Here is a 15,000-nt window from a genome sequence, read left to right on the forward strand (position 1 = left end):
TGTGCGTTCTCTAATTCTCTCCTTCTCTCTTTCTCTCTCTCGGAGGACCTGAGCCCTAGGACCATGCCCCAGGACTACCTGACATGATGACTCCTTGCTGTCCCCAGTCCACCTGGCTGTGCTGCTGCTCCAGTTTCAACTGTTCTGCCTTATTATTATTCGACCATGCTGGTCATTTATGAACGTTTGAACATCTTGGCCATGTTCTGTTATAATCTCCACCCGGCACAGCCAGAAGAGGACTGGCCATCCCACATATGCTCTCTCTAATTCTCTCTTTCTTTCTCTCTCTCGGAGGACCTGAGCCCTAGGACCATGCCCCAGGAATACCTGACATGATGACTCCTTGCTGTCCCCAGTCCACCTGACTATGCTGCTGCTCCAGTTTCAACTGTTCTGCCTTATTATTATTCGACCATGCTGGTCATTTATGAACATTTGAACATCTTGACCATGTTTTGTTATAATCTCCACCCGGCACAGCCAGAAGAGGACTGGCCACCCCACATAGCCTGGTTCCTCTCTAGGTTTCTTCCTAGGTTTAGGCCTTTCTATGGAGTTTTTCCTAGCCACTGTGCTTCTACACCTGCATTGCTTGCTGTTTGGGGTTTTAGGCTGGGTTTCTGTACAGCACTTTGAGATATCAGCTGATGTACGAAGGGCTATATAAATACATTTGATTTGATTTGATTTGATTTAGGATGAATGAGCTATTTTCTTATCGAAGAAACTGAACTGTGCTCAAAGTTAAAAGTCCTCAGTTCCTGGCTGGGATGGGGTGGCTGAACAGAGCAGTAATTAAACATGATCTTTAATGGGCTATCAACCTATCGGAGGACAATCCTGGACACATTTTAAGCAGAAGCCAATATGCTGCTATCTTGAGCTCTTGTGAACAGCAGTAAATAGGAGAAGCAGGAGTGGAGGGGAGGAGAGGAGAGGAGAGGGTTGGTGAGGGGAGGAGAGGAGAGGGGAGGCCAGGGGAGGAGTGGGGAGAGGAGTGGAGGGGAGTGGAGGAGAGGAGAGGGTTGGTGAGGGGAGAGGAGTGGACGGGAGTGGAGGAGAGAGGAGAAGAGTGGAAGGGAGTGGAGCGGAGGAGAGGGTTGGTGAGGGAAGAGGAGTGGAGGGGAGTGGAGGAGAGTGGAGGGTTGGTGAGGGGAGAGGAGTGGACGGGAGTGGAGGAGAGGGGAGGGTTGGTGAGGGGAGAGGAGTGGACGGGAGTGGAGGAGAGAGGAGAAGAATAGAAGGGAGTGGAGGGGAGGAGAGGGTTGGTGAGGGGAGAGGAGTGGAGGGGAGTGGAGGAGAGTGGAGGGTTGGTGAGGGGAGAGGAGTGGACGGGAGTGGAGGAGAGGGGAGAAGAGTGGAAGGGAGTGGAGGGGAGGAGAGGAGAGGGTTGGGGAGTGGAGGGGAGTGGAGGAGAGGAGTGGAGGAGAGGAGTGGAGAGGAGAGGGTTGGTGAGGGGAGGCCAGAGAAGGAAGAGGGGAGAAGAGGGTTGGCAAGGGAAGGAAAGGGGAGGCCATGGCAGGAGAGGGGAGGAGAGGAGAGGGGAGGCCTGGATGATGATAATGGCCTTGTACCACCTGCTAATTGATAAAGCATTAATAGCGGCAGCCCTGTAATGAGACTTGTATTTCATCCTGTCCTGTGCGGCAGAGAGAGAGAGAGAGATACATAAATAACCACATTGGATACTTTATGGAACACAAAGCCTTCACTATCTCATCCTGGAATATCCCAGGCCTGAGGTCATCTGCCGAAAGAGCAGGAACTTGGACTTTATCAAAGATATCGGAAATACAGACATTGTCATCCTACAAGAAACATGGTATATAGGAGATGGAGCCACTGGTTGCCCTCTAGGCTACAGAGAGCTGGTAGTCCCATCCACCACACTACCAGGTGGGTGGTACAGAAGAGACAGACCCACTGGTTGTCCTCTAGGTTACAGAGAGCTGGTAGTCCCATCCACCACACTACCAGGTGGGTGGTACAGAGGAGATGGAGCCACTGGTTGTCCTCTAGGTTACAGAGAGCTGGTAGTCCCATCTACCACACTACCAGGTGGGTGGTACAGAGGAGATGGAGCCACTGGTTGTCCTCTAGGTTACAGAGAGCTGGTAGTCCCATCCACCACACTACCAGGTGGGTGGTACAGAGGAGATGGAGCCACTGGTTGCCTACTAGGTTACAGAGAGCTGGTAGTCCCATCCACCACACTACCAGGTGGGTGGTACAGAGGAGATGGAGCCACTGGTTGTCCTCTAGGTTACAGAGAGCTGGTAGTCCCATCCACCACACTACCAGGTGGGTGGTATAGAGGAGATGGAGCCACTGGTTGTCCTCTAGGTTACAGAGAGCTGGTAGTCCCATCTACCACACTACCAGGTGGGTGGTATAGAGGAGATGGACCCACTGGTTGCCCTCTAGGCTACAGAGAGCTGGTAGTCCCATCCACCAAACTACCAGGTGTGAAACATGGTATAGAGGAGACGGACCCACTGGTTGCCCTCTAGGTTACAGAGAGCTGGTAGTCCCATCCACCAAACTACCAGGAGTGAAACCTGGTATAGAGGAGACAGACCCACTGGTTGTCCTCTAGGTTACAGAGAGCTGGTAGTCCCATCCACCAAACTACCAGGTGGGTGGTATAGAGGAGATGGACCCACTGGTTGCCCTCTAGGTTACAGAGAGCTGGTAGTCCCATCCACCAAACTACCAGGTGTGAAACGGGGAAGAGACTCAGGGGGTATGCTAATTTGGTATAGAACAGACCTAACCCACTCTATTAAATTAGTCAAAACAGGAACATTTTACTTTTGGCTAGAAATTAATAAGGAAATTATCTCAACAGAGAAAACATGTCCTCCTGTGTGCTACCCACTAGAAACACCATACTTTAATGAAGGCAGCTTCTCCATCCTGGAGGGGAAAATCAACCATTTCCAGACCCAGGGACATGTACTAGTCTGTGGTGAGATGAATGCCAGAACTGGACAAGAATCTAACACCCTCAGCACACAGGGGAACAAACACCTACCTAGAGGTGACAGCATTCCATCCCCCATATGCAGCCCTACACACAACTACGACAACATAACCAACAAAAATGGGTCACAACTCCTGCAGCTCTGTCGCACGCTGTGTATGTACATAGTCCATGGAAAGCTTCGAGGAAACTCCTATGGTAGGTACACTTACAGCTCATTGCTTTGAAGTAGTACTGTGGACTACTTTATCACTGACCTCAACCCAGAGTCTCTCAGAGTGTTCACAGTCAGTCCACCGACTATCAGATCAGTGTAAAATCACAGTCTACTTGAACAGAGCAATCCTCAATCATGAGGCATCAAAGCCAAAGGAACTGAATATTATTAAGAAATACTATAGATGGAAGGAAACTAGTGTGGAAATCTACTAAAAAATAATTAGGCACCAACAAATTCAATCCCCTTGAGACAACTTCCCAGACAAAACATTCCACTGTAATAGTGAAGGTGTAAACTTGGCAGCAGAAAACCTAAACAGTATATTTGACCTCTCAGCTTCCCTATCAAAACATTTCAAGCAGACAAACTAAGAAAATGAACAACAATGACAAATGGTTGGATGAAGAATGCAAAAACCTAAGAAGGAAGTTGAGGAACCTGTCCAACCAAAAACATAAAGACCCAGAAAACCTGAGTCTACGCCTTCACTATGGTCAGTCACTAAAACAATACAGAAATACACTACGGAAAAAGAAGGAACAGCACGTCAGATATCAGCTCAATGTAACTGAAGAATCCATAGAATCTAACCACTTCTGGGAAAATACAACCACCTAAAAGGAAGTGATTCCCAAACCTTCCATAACAAAGCCATCACCTACAGAGAGATGAACCTGGAGAAGAGTCCCCTAAGCAAGCTGGTCCTGGTGCTCTGTTCACAAACACAAACAGACCCCACAGAGCCTCAGGACAGCAGCACAATTAGACCCAACCAAATCATGAGAAATCAAAAAGATAATTACTTGACACATTGGAAAGAATTAACAAAAAAACAGAGCAAACTAGAATGCTATTTGGCCCTAAACAGAGGCAGAATACCTGACCACAGTGACTGACCCAAACTTAAGGAAAGCTTTTACTATGTACAGACTCAGTGAGCATAGCCTTGGTATTGAGAAAGACCGCCGTAGGCAGACATGGCTCTCAAGAGAAGACAGGCTATGTGCTCACTGCCCACAAAATGAGGTGGAAACTGAGCTGCACTTCCTGACCTCCTGTCCAACGTATGACCATATTAGAGAGACATATTTCCCTCAGATTACACAGATCCACAAAGAATTTGAAAAGAAACCCGATTTTGATAAACTCCCACATCTACTGGGTGAAATTCCACAGTGTGCCATCACAGCAGCAAGATTTGTGACCTGTTGCCACAAGAAAAGGGCACCCAGTGAAGAACAAACACCATTGTAAATACAACCCATATTTATGCTTATTTATTTTCCCTTGTGTACTTTAACCATTTGTACATTGTTACAACATTGTATATACAGTGGGGAGAACAAGTATTTGATACACTGCCGATTTTGCAGGTTTTCCTACTTACAAAGCATGTAGAGGTCTGTGATTTTTATGATTTTCTGGATTTTTGTTTTAGATTCCGTCTCACAGAGTTGAAGTGTACCTAAGATAAATTACAGACCTCTACATGCTTTGTAAGTAGGAAAACGTGCAATATATATTTATATATGGCATTTGTTATGTAACTATTGTTTTGAAACTTCTGTATGTGTAATGTTTACTGTTAATTTTATTGTTTATTTCACTTTTGTATATTATCTACCTCACTTGCTTTGGCAATGTTAACACATGTTTCCCATGCCAATAAAGCCCTTGAATTGAATTGAATTGAATTGAATTGAGAGAGAGACAGAGACAGGGACAAAGAAAGAGAGAGAGAGACAGAGAGAGAGAGCGGATGTGGGAAGGCCCAGAGACAGACACCGCCAGGGGATTGGAGGGCAGACCAGTGGAAAACAAACATTATGGTATAACTGACAACTGGTTACCATGGTGAGAAAATGTATAGTTCTAAGAGATGAACCAAGGTAGTTACTGTCAAATAAAATTGTATTGGTCACGTAGTGTAATGCTTGTGTTACCTTGACAACCCAAACATACACGGTTGTCAAACCCACAACCATAGTAACTACAGATTACTAATGTGAACCTTAAACTGTATACTGTATCTACGGAGATGGAGGTAATACAACGCAACACCAGAACCCTGGACAAGACTGAGTGTACCTGACAGAGTCACAACAAGCTGCAGCACAGAGTGGCAGAGGTGGCAGAGGTGGCCCGCTCTGCAAAGCATGCCATTGTCATTGTTCCAGGCATTAAGAGCTGCCCATGTGTCTGCCCATGTGTCTGCCTAGGCTGCCCATGTATCTGCCCAGACTGCCCATGTGTCTGCCCATGTGTCTGCCCATGTGTCTGCCCATGTGTCTGCCCATGTGTCTGCCCAGACTGCCCATGGGTCTGCCCATGTGTCTGCCCAGACTGCCCATGTGTCTGCCCATGTGTCTGCCCATACTGCCCATGTGTCTGCCCAGACTGCCCATGGGTCTGCCCATGTGTCTGCCCATGTGTCTGCCCAGACTGCCCATGTGTCTGCCCATGTGTCTGCCCAGACTGCCCATGGGTCTGCCCATGTGTCTGCCCATGTGTCTTCCCAGACTGCCCATGTGTCTGCCCATGTGTCTGCCCAGACTGCCCATGTGTCTGCCCATGTGTCTGCCCAGACTGCCCATGTGTCTGCCCATGTGTCTGCCCATGTGTCTGCCCAGACTTCCCATGTGTCTGCCCAGAATGCCCATGTGTCTGCCCATGTGTCTGCCCAGACTGCCCATGTGTCTGCCCATGTGTCTGCCCAGACTGCCCATGTGTCTGCCCATGTGTCTGCCCATGTGTCTGCCCAGACTTCCCATGTGTCTGCCCATGTGTCTGCCCAGACTGCCCATGTGTCTGCCCAGACTGCCCATGTGTCTGTCCATTGTTCTGCCCAGACTTCCCATGTGTCTGTCCATTGTTCTGCCCAGACTTCCCATGTGTCTGTCCATTGTTCTGCCCAGACTTCCCATGTGTCTGCCCAGGCTGCCCATGTGACTGCCCATGTGTCTGCCCAGACTGCCCATGTGTCTGCCCAGACTTCCCATGTGTCTACCCAGGCTGCCTATGTGTCTGTCCATTGTTCAACCCAGACTGCCCATGTGTCTGCCCATGTGTCTGTCCATTGTTCTGCCCAGACTGCCCATGTGACTGCCCATGTGTCGTCTAAATTAATGAACACATTTAATCTACTTGTAAATTGAAGGAATCTGTAAGCCACGTCTGATAAAAGCCTCTGCTAACTGACCTAATAATTGGTTTACCTGTTGCAGGGTCCACGGTGCGGTCGATTAGGTGATCATCTTGATGGACCCACTCCCCGTTACATTTGAAGTAGATCTGTGTTGCCGGTGTGGAGCGACAGGTCAGGGTGACGGGCTTGTTCTTCACTATGTACTCATCGTCAGGCTCCACCAGGAAGTGAGGTAACAGGTCGTTGAAGGAGGCAGGAAGTGTCGCCGTGGCAACATGCTCCGTACCAACTGGGAGATAAACAGGAAAGAGAAAGATTTTTGTTAAAAGACATTTTTAAGACAATAGTTCTGTAACGTAGAATCCCTGAAACTACATATTTTGTTAAAGACAGTCAACAGATTTTAGTAAACACAATATATTAAACTGTCAATAGGTAGAGATTCCTAAAGATTGGAAAGCTGCCACGGTCATCCCCCTCTTCTCTAGACCCAAACTGTTACAGACCTATATCTATCCTACCCTGTCTTTCTAATGTCTTCGAAAGCCAAGACAACAAACAGATGACCGAAACATTTCGAATCCCACCATACCTTCTCCGCTATGCAATCCAGTTTCTGAGCTGGTCATGGGTGCACCTCAGCCACGCTCAAGGTCCTAAACGATATCATAACCGCCATTGATAAAAGACAGTACTGTGCAGCCGTCTTCATCGACCTGGCCAAGGCTTTCGATTCATATCGGCAGACTCAACAGCCTTGGTTTTTCTAATGATTGCCCTGCCAGGTTCATCTCTGGCAGTCTCTATGGGGGTGCCACAGGGTTCAAATCTCGGGTCGACTCTCTTCTCTGTATACATCAATGATGTCGCTCTTGCTGCTGGTGATTCTCTGATCCACCTCTATGCAGACGACACCATTCTGTATACTTCTGGCCCCTCTTTTGGACACTGTGTTATAAAACCTCCAAATGAGCTTCAATGCCACACAACACTCCTTCCGTGGCCTCCAACTGCTCTTATATACTAGTAAAACGAAATACATGCTCTTCAACCGATCGCCGCAATCCAACACAATGTGTCCAGAAACTGTCAATAGGTAGAATACCCTGAAACGGATTATTTTTACAATGTCTTTTTTTTAGAAAGTCCCTCTGTCTTTTTGGTTGAGAGACCTTGCAGTTAAAGTGGTTTTTAGAGTGGAGAAGAAGAAGCTATATTCTCCAGAATTGAGTGAGGAGAGTGTCTTTGTTACTGTGAACAACACTGGTACATGGTAAAACACACATCGATTCCATTGAGTGGGCAGCATCGTGTCCTGGTTTCTTGTTCAGACACTCCCACTCACACTGAAATAACTCAACGCTGAAGTTACTGAGGGTTTAAATTCACTAGCCATGGGTCAGAGAGACCACAGCCCATCTTCTTTCTTTTCTCCTGGTTAACCCAGACTCTCTCTCCTGCTCTTAATCTCTTCACTTTAAGATCACATCTGACTGCGGGTCATAAATCCAGTCAGTCACTCACACTATGTCATATACAGTACACTATATATACAAAAGTATGTGGACACCCCTTCAAATGAGTGGATTCTGCCATTTCAGCCACACCCGTTGCTGACAGGTGTATAAAATCGAGCACACCGCCATGCAATCTCCATAGACAAACATTGGCAGTAGAATGACCTTACGGAAAAGCTCAGTGACTTTCAACGTGGCACCGTCGTTGGAAGCCACTGTTCCAATTAGTCAGTTCATCAAATTTCAGCCCAGCTAGAGTTGACCCCCGGGTCAACTGTAGGTGGTGTTATCGTGAAGTGGAAACGTCTAGAAGCAACAACGGCTTAGAAGCTGTGTAGACCGGCTAACAGAATGGGACTGTCAAGTGCTGAATGTATATCACGCTTCTGGGTTTGGCGGATGCCAGGAGAACGCTACCTGTCCCAATGCGTAGTGCCAACTGTAAAGTTTGGTGGAATAATGGTCTGGGGCTGTTTTTCATGGTTCGGGCCCCTTAGTTCCAGTGGAAGTCTTAACCTTCCCAGAAGAGGCTGTTATTATAGCAGAGGGGGAACCAACTCCATATTAATGCCTTCCCAGAGGAGTGGAGGCTGTTATTATAGCAGAGGGGAAACCAACTCCATATTAATGACTTCCCAGAAGAGTGGAGGCTGTTATTGCAGAAATGTTCCAACATCTAGTGGAAAGCCTTCGCAGAAGAGTGGATGGAGGCTGTTATAGCAGCAATGTTCCAACATCTAGTGGAAAGCCTTCGCAGAAGAGTGGATGGAGGCTGTTATAGCAGCAATGTTCCAACATCTAGTGGAAAGCCTTCCCAGAAGGCTGTTGTAGCAGGAAAGGGGGGGACAAACTCCATATTAATGCCCATGATTTTGGAATGAGCTGTTTGTGTCCACATACTTTTGGACTCTGCTATCTGTCTACTGGTTGAACTGACATTTTTTTCATTTTACCTTTATTTAACTAGGCAAGTCCGTTAAGAACAAATTATTATTTTCAATGACGGCCTAGGAACAGTGGGTTAGCTGCCTGTTCAGGGGCAGAACGACAGAGTTGTACTTTGTCAGCTCGGGGGTTTGAACTTGCAACCTTCCGATTACTAGTCCAATGCTTTAACCACTAGGCTACCCTGCCGCCCCATCATTCTAGGCAGAGGAGAGGAGGAGGAGAGGACAGGAGAGGAAGAGAGATGGAGAGAGGTGAGAGGAGAGGTAGAGAGGTGAGGAGGAGAGGTGAGGAGAGGAGAGGAGGAGAGGCAAGGTGGAGAAAGGAGAGGAAAGGAGAGGAAATGAGGGGAGGAGAGGAGGATAGAGGAGAGGACAGGAGAGGGGGAATAGAGAGGAGAGGAGAGAAGGAGAGAGGGGGAGAGGAAGATGACAGGGGAATGAGTATGAACTTTACACACTTAACACAGGCATCCATTTCCAACCCCCTTGTTGAGCAGAAATCGTTTTCTCAACATGTATTTATCTTCAAAGGACAGTACAAGAGAACGTGTTGTGTATTTTAACAAAGATATTCCTTGTTTTTCGGTAAGAAATGTCCTTAATGTCCTTAATGTGCCAAGAACCCAGTTACTAATACAATTGTATTTGGGCAATTGCCACCACATAAGAAGAAGCAGCTGAGTTGAAATCCAAATAAAATACTTTCCACAGTCTCTCTGTCTCTCTCTCTCTCTCTCTCTCAAATTCAAATTCAAATTCAAGCTGCTTTATTGGCATGAAAAACATTGTGTCAATATTGCCAAAGCAACAATGTATACAATATACAATGTAACAGAATTATAAATGATAGCAAATAATAATATAAAATGGTAGTAAATAATAATACAAAATTAAATACAAAAATAATAACAATAAAATGGTAACAGTCTACAGTAAACATTAATAATTATAGTAATAACAATAATAGTAATAATAAGTAAGTTACTGTTTACTATGCAGATGTTATTATTCAGTGTCCCTCAGGCTATGGCAGGAAAATACATATTTGGCTGCAAGAGGAGCCATTGCTCCTTCGCCCATGAGTATTCTTAGTTTTTCCTCTGGGTTCAATTTGTAAAAATGTGGAATATATGTAGTCATTTCTGTGAATAATGAATCTCTTTGTGAGGAATATTTATCACAGTAAAGGAGAAAGTGCATCTCTGTCTCTACCTCCCCTGTCATGCAGTGACCACATACACGCTCTTCTTTGGGTAGCCATGTCTTTTTATGTCTGCCGGTTTCTATTGCCAATCGGTGGTCACTCAGCCTGTACTTGGTAAGGATCTGTCTCTGCTTCGTATCTCTGACAGAGTAGAGATAATCAGCCAATTCATATTCTCTGTTTAGGGTCAGATAGCAATTTAGTCGGCTTTGGGATTTTGTTTCGTTTTTCCAGTATTGTAAGTATGATTCCTTTGATTGGTTCATGATTTTGTTTATTGGAATTCTTTCTTTTGAAGCAGTGCTGGTGTCAGCTTGATTGGTGAGGTCCAACACCAGCTGACTGAGAGGGCTCGTTTCTGGGCTCAGCTCTTGGGCTTGAAGTGCTTTAAATTGCAGACTCGAATTTGGACTTGAATTTAGATGTAGCCAAAATTTTAATGATCTTTTCTGTATTTTCATTATTACTGGAAAACGGCCCAATTCTGCCCTACATGCATTAGTTGGTGTATTTCTCTGGACTTGTAGAATTTTCCGACAGAATTCTGCATGTAGGGCTTCAATTGGATGTTTGTCCCACATTTTAAAATCCAGTTTATTGAGTGGCCCCCAAACCTCACTTCCATAAAGTGCTATTGGTAGGATTACACTGTCAAATATTTTAGTCCAAATTCTAATTGGGATGTTGATTTTGAATAATTTCATTTTTATTGCATACATTGCTCTGCGGGCTTTTTCTTTGAGTGCCTTCACTGCCATATTAAAGTTTCCCGATGCAGATATGGTCAGACCAAGGTAGGTGTAATTTTTTGTGTGTTCAATTAAGGTGTTGTTCAGGGTGAATTTACATTTTTGTTTCTGACATCTGGGTTTTTTTTGGAAAATCATGATTTTAGTTTTTTGGAAATTTACTGCCAGGGCCCAATTATGGCAATATTGCTCCAGAATATTAATGTTTTGTTGAAGACCTTCTTTGGTTGGTGATAGAAGTACCAAGTCATCAGCATATAGCAGGTATTTCACCTCTGTGTCAAATAGTGTGAGTCCTGGGGCTGGAGATTGGTCCAACATGTCTGCTAATTCATTGATATAAATGTTGAAAAGATTTGGACTCAAATTGCAGCCTTGTCTCACACCTCGACATTGTGAAAAAAATTCTGTTCTTTGGTTTTTGATTTTTATTGCACACTTATTTTCTGTGTACATACATTTTATTAAGTCATACACCTTACCACCAAGCCCACTTTGTAGAATTTTGTAGAATAGCCCTTCGTGCCAAATCGAATCAAATGCTTTTTTAAAGTCAATAAAGCAAGCAAAGATTTTGCCCTCTTTTTTTTGGTGGACGTGTTTATTAATTAGTGTGTGTAAGGTGTATATATGGTCAGTAGTGCGATGGTTAGGGAGAAAGCCAATTTGACATTTACTTATTACATTTTTTTCTTGAAGAAAGGTTTGAATTCTTGAATTCAAAATGCTACAGAAAATCTTTCCCAAGTTACTGTTGACGCAAATTCCCCTGTAATTATTGGGGTCTGATTTGTCTCCACTTTTGTGGATAGGGGAGATGAGCCCCTGGTTCCAGACATCAGGGAAGCAGCCAGAAGTTAAAACCATGTTGAACAATTTAAGCACAGCATTTTGCAACTCAGGTGTGCTGTTTTTCAGCATTTCATTTCTGATGTTGTCTACACCACAAGCCTTTTTTGATTTAATAGATTTTAGCTTTTCATTTAGTTCTTGTTGGGTTATTGGGTAATCTAATGGATTTTGGTTGTTTTTAATGACTGATTCCAGGATGTTCAATTTTTCTTTAATTTCTAATTGGTTCTGGTTTAAGTCTTTTTGTGGGATGTTTTTGTATAGATTATCAAAGTAAGTTTTCCAAATTCCTACATCTTGTATGGCTAATTCTTGTGGCTTTGTTGTGCTTAAATTGTTCCACATGTCCCAGAACTGATTTTGGTCAATTGCGTTTTCAATTTCATCAAGTGTCTTGTTGGTATAATTCAATTTCTTGCATTTCAGTGTTTGTTTATACTGTTTCAGAGTTTCAAAGTATTCATATCGTAGCTCTGGGTTGTTTTGCTGCTTATGTTTTTTGTTTGACATTTGTCTTAGGTGTTTTCTAATTGTTTTACATTCATTATCAAACCATTTGTCAGAAACATTTAGATTTTTGCTTCTGATGTTGCATTGCTTTGGTTTTCTCAAATTTGCTTTCGATGCTGCTTTTTGGAATATGCAGTTGATGTTTTGGGTAGCTGAATTGACACCATCTTTATTGTTTTGGTACTGTGAGTTATTGAAAAACTGTATAGAGTTCATAATTTCATTTGAGTTCAATGTTTCAATGAATGCCTCTGCACTGTTTGGAGCCCATCTGAACGATTGGTTTATGTTGTAAAGTTTATTGGGCTGTTTTTTTGAATGAATATTGCCGGTTAATTTCTTCAGAAACACGTTGATCTGACTGTGATCTGACAATGGTGTCTGTGGTCTGACAGTGAATGCACTAATGGAGGAGGGGTCAATGTCAGTGATGGCATAATCGACTACACTTGTCCCAAGAGCTGAGCAGTAAGTAAACTGACCTAAAGAGTCCCCTCTGATTCTACCATTAAGCATGTACAGGCCTAAGGCTCGACAGAGATGTACTAACTCTTTTCCATTTTTGTTCAGTATTTGGTCAGGACTGTTTCTATTATTTATAATAGGGCTACTGTACAAGGAGGGGTGTCCAAATATGTGGTGGTTACCTCCCGCATCAGTGTAGTCAGGCTCAGAACCTGTTCTTGCATTGAAATCTCCACAAAGAAGCACTTTACCCTGCGCCTGAAATGTAATGATTTCTGTCTGGAGATTGTCAAAAAACTGATCATCATAATATGATGAATCTGAAGGAGGAGCATAAGCTGCACATATGTATACATCATTGTCACAATAGATTGTACCTTTGTTAAGTTTTAGCCAAATGTGAGTGGTACCTTTTTTCATTTCATTCAGTGCTAAGTCCTGCTTATGCCAAATGATGATTCCACCTGAGTCTCGGCCCCGTTTAACATTTTTATGTTTGATTGATGGTAGTAAACTTTCTCTATAGCCTGAGGGACACTGAGTATCTATGTCTCCACGACACCATGTTTCCAGTAGGATTATGATGTCCTGTCCCTTGATGTTTTTAATCAATTCTGGATTAGTTGTTTTATAACCAAAATGTGAAGAGTATAGGCCCTGGATATTCCAAGAGCTGATAGTTAATGATCTCATTTATAATAAGTGATATTCACTGGTTTGAGTAAAGTACATCAAAAAAAACAAAAAAAATAAAATATGTATATATACATATATATACATACACACATACACATATACATATATATACATACATATATACACATATACATACATATATACATACACATACATATACATATACATATATATATACATACACATACATATATACATACACATACATATACACACATACATACATACATACATACACACACACATACATACACACACACACACATACATACATACATATATATATACATATACATACACATACACATACATATATATATATATATATATATATATATATACACACATACATGCACATACACATATACACACATACATACATACATACACACACACGCGCACACACACACACACACACACACACCATTACATATAATAATTATTATAATACCGGTGTCAATACATTTAGGAATATTTGTAAACAAATGAATAAGAATGGAATAAGATTGCATTGTACTTATGTTATGTGCAATCTGCAACCCTGTGTGTTTGTGTGTGTGTGTGTGCGCGTGCGTGCCCGTGTGTGAATTAAAGGGACTGTCTAGCTCAGTAGTCTGCATATTAGTTGCAGTAGTTGGCGCACCTCTCCTATCTCTGATTGTTCTAGGGGTCTTCTGCCAGAGGTTACCTCAGCATATGTAGGCTGACGATCTAATTGATACATGGTGTGGACTGCATCATGTGGTCTACTTCCCTGAAGGGCAGTGTTCTGACCGACCCTGGAGTAGTGGTCAGAGCTGTGTTGTGATGGGCTGGGTCTAGTAGAGCTGTGTTGTGATGGGACAGGTCTAGTAGAGCTGTGTTGTGATGGGCCGGGTCTAGTAGAGCTGCGTTGTGATGAGCCGGGTCTAGTAGAGCTGTGTTGTGATGGGCCGGGTCTAGTAGAGCTGTGTTGTGATGGGCCGGGTCTAGTAGAGCTTTGTTGTGATGGGCCAGGTCTAGTAGAGCTGTGTTGTGATGGGCCAGGTCTAGTAGAGCTGTGTTGTGATGGGCCAGGTCTAGTAGAGCTTTGTTGTGATGGGCCAGGTCTAGTAGAGCTGTGTTGTGATGGGCCGGGTCTAGTAGAGCTGTGCTGTGTTGGGCCTGGTCTAGTAGAGCTGTGCTGTGTTGGGCCTGGTCTAGTAGAGCTGTGCTGTAATAAGCCATGTCTGGCTCTTTTCTCCTCGGGATGGTGGAGGTACTGTTGTTTCAGAAGGTGGGGCGTGGGACCTTTGTTGCTGGGGTGATGGGTGTGTGGGTCCCTGCCAAGTGTTGCATCTTTTAGGTCCTTGGCAAAGGTTCTGATACTGTCCTGATCAAGATGTATATTATCATATAAGTGTTGACATGTCAGAGTGGGGTGGTGAGCCGTTCTGACGTTGAGCAGTGAGGCACAGTCCACAGTGATCTGTTGATTTATTTTGTCGATCAACTTTTCTGGGAAGTCTTTTCTTGGTAGGAGGGTGGACACAACTATATTGGTTGTTGGGAACATAGCCTGTGCCCGTTCTGCCACTCTTCTCACTGCCCCAGATACATTTTCACCTTTGGCATGAAGGTCGTTTGTGCCAGTGTGGATGATGATGTTGTCAGGGGTGTCAATCCTGGTCTGACTGAGTAGCTGCATTGCACTCTCAGTTGTAGGACACCAGAACTTATACACCTGGTGT

General features: G+C 44.0%; 1 protein-coding gene and 1 long non-coding RNA gene across 2 annotated transcripts in view; one reads left to right on the top strand and one right to left on the bottom strand.

Moving 5' to 3' along the window:
* LOC149978368 (uncharacterized) overlaps positions 1-15,000 on the top strand; it is a 639,609-nt gene that overhangs the window by 220,872 nt on the left and 403,737 nt on the right. The gene's annotated exons all lie outside the window — the stretch shown is intronic.
* Positions 6,242-15,000, bottom strand: part of LOC149978371 (netrin receptor UNC5A-like) — a 259,946-nt gene continuing 251,187 nt past the window's right edge. Inside the window, exons 2-3 of the mRNA XM_090198028.1 lie at positions 6,406-6,640; positions 6,242-6,323 (exon numbers count right to left, since the gene is read on the bottom strand). Of these exons, the coding sequence (XP_090054154.1) occupies positions 6,242-6,323; positions 6,406-6,640 (317 nt within the window). The remainder of the gene's footprint in view (positions 6,324-6,405; positions 6,641-15,000) is intronic.

The sequence above is a fragment of the Oncorhynchus mykiss genome, chromosome 14, assembly GCF_057628025.1.
Source record: "Oncorhynchus mykiss isolate SJ-2025 chromosome 14, ASM5762802v1, whole genome shotgun sequence".
Classification (NCBI taxonomy): domain Eukaryota; kingdom Metazoa; phylum Chordata; class Actinopteri; order Salmoniformes; family Salmonidae; genus Oncorhynchus; species Oncorhynchus mykiss.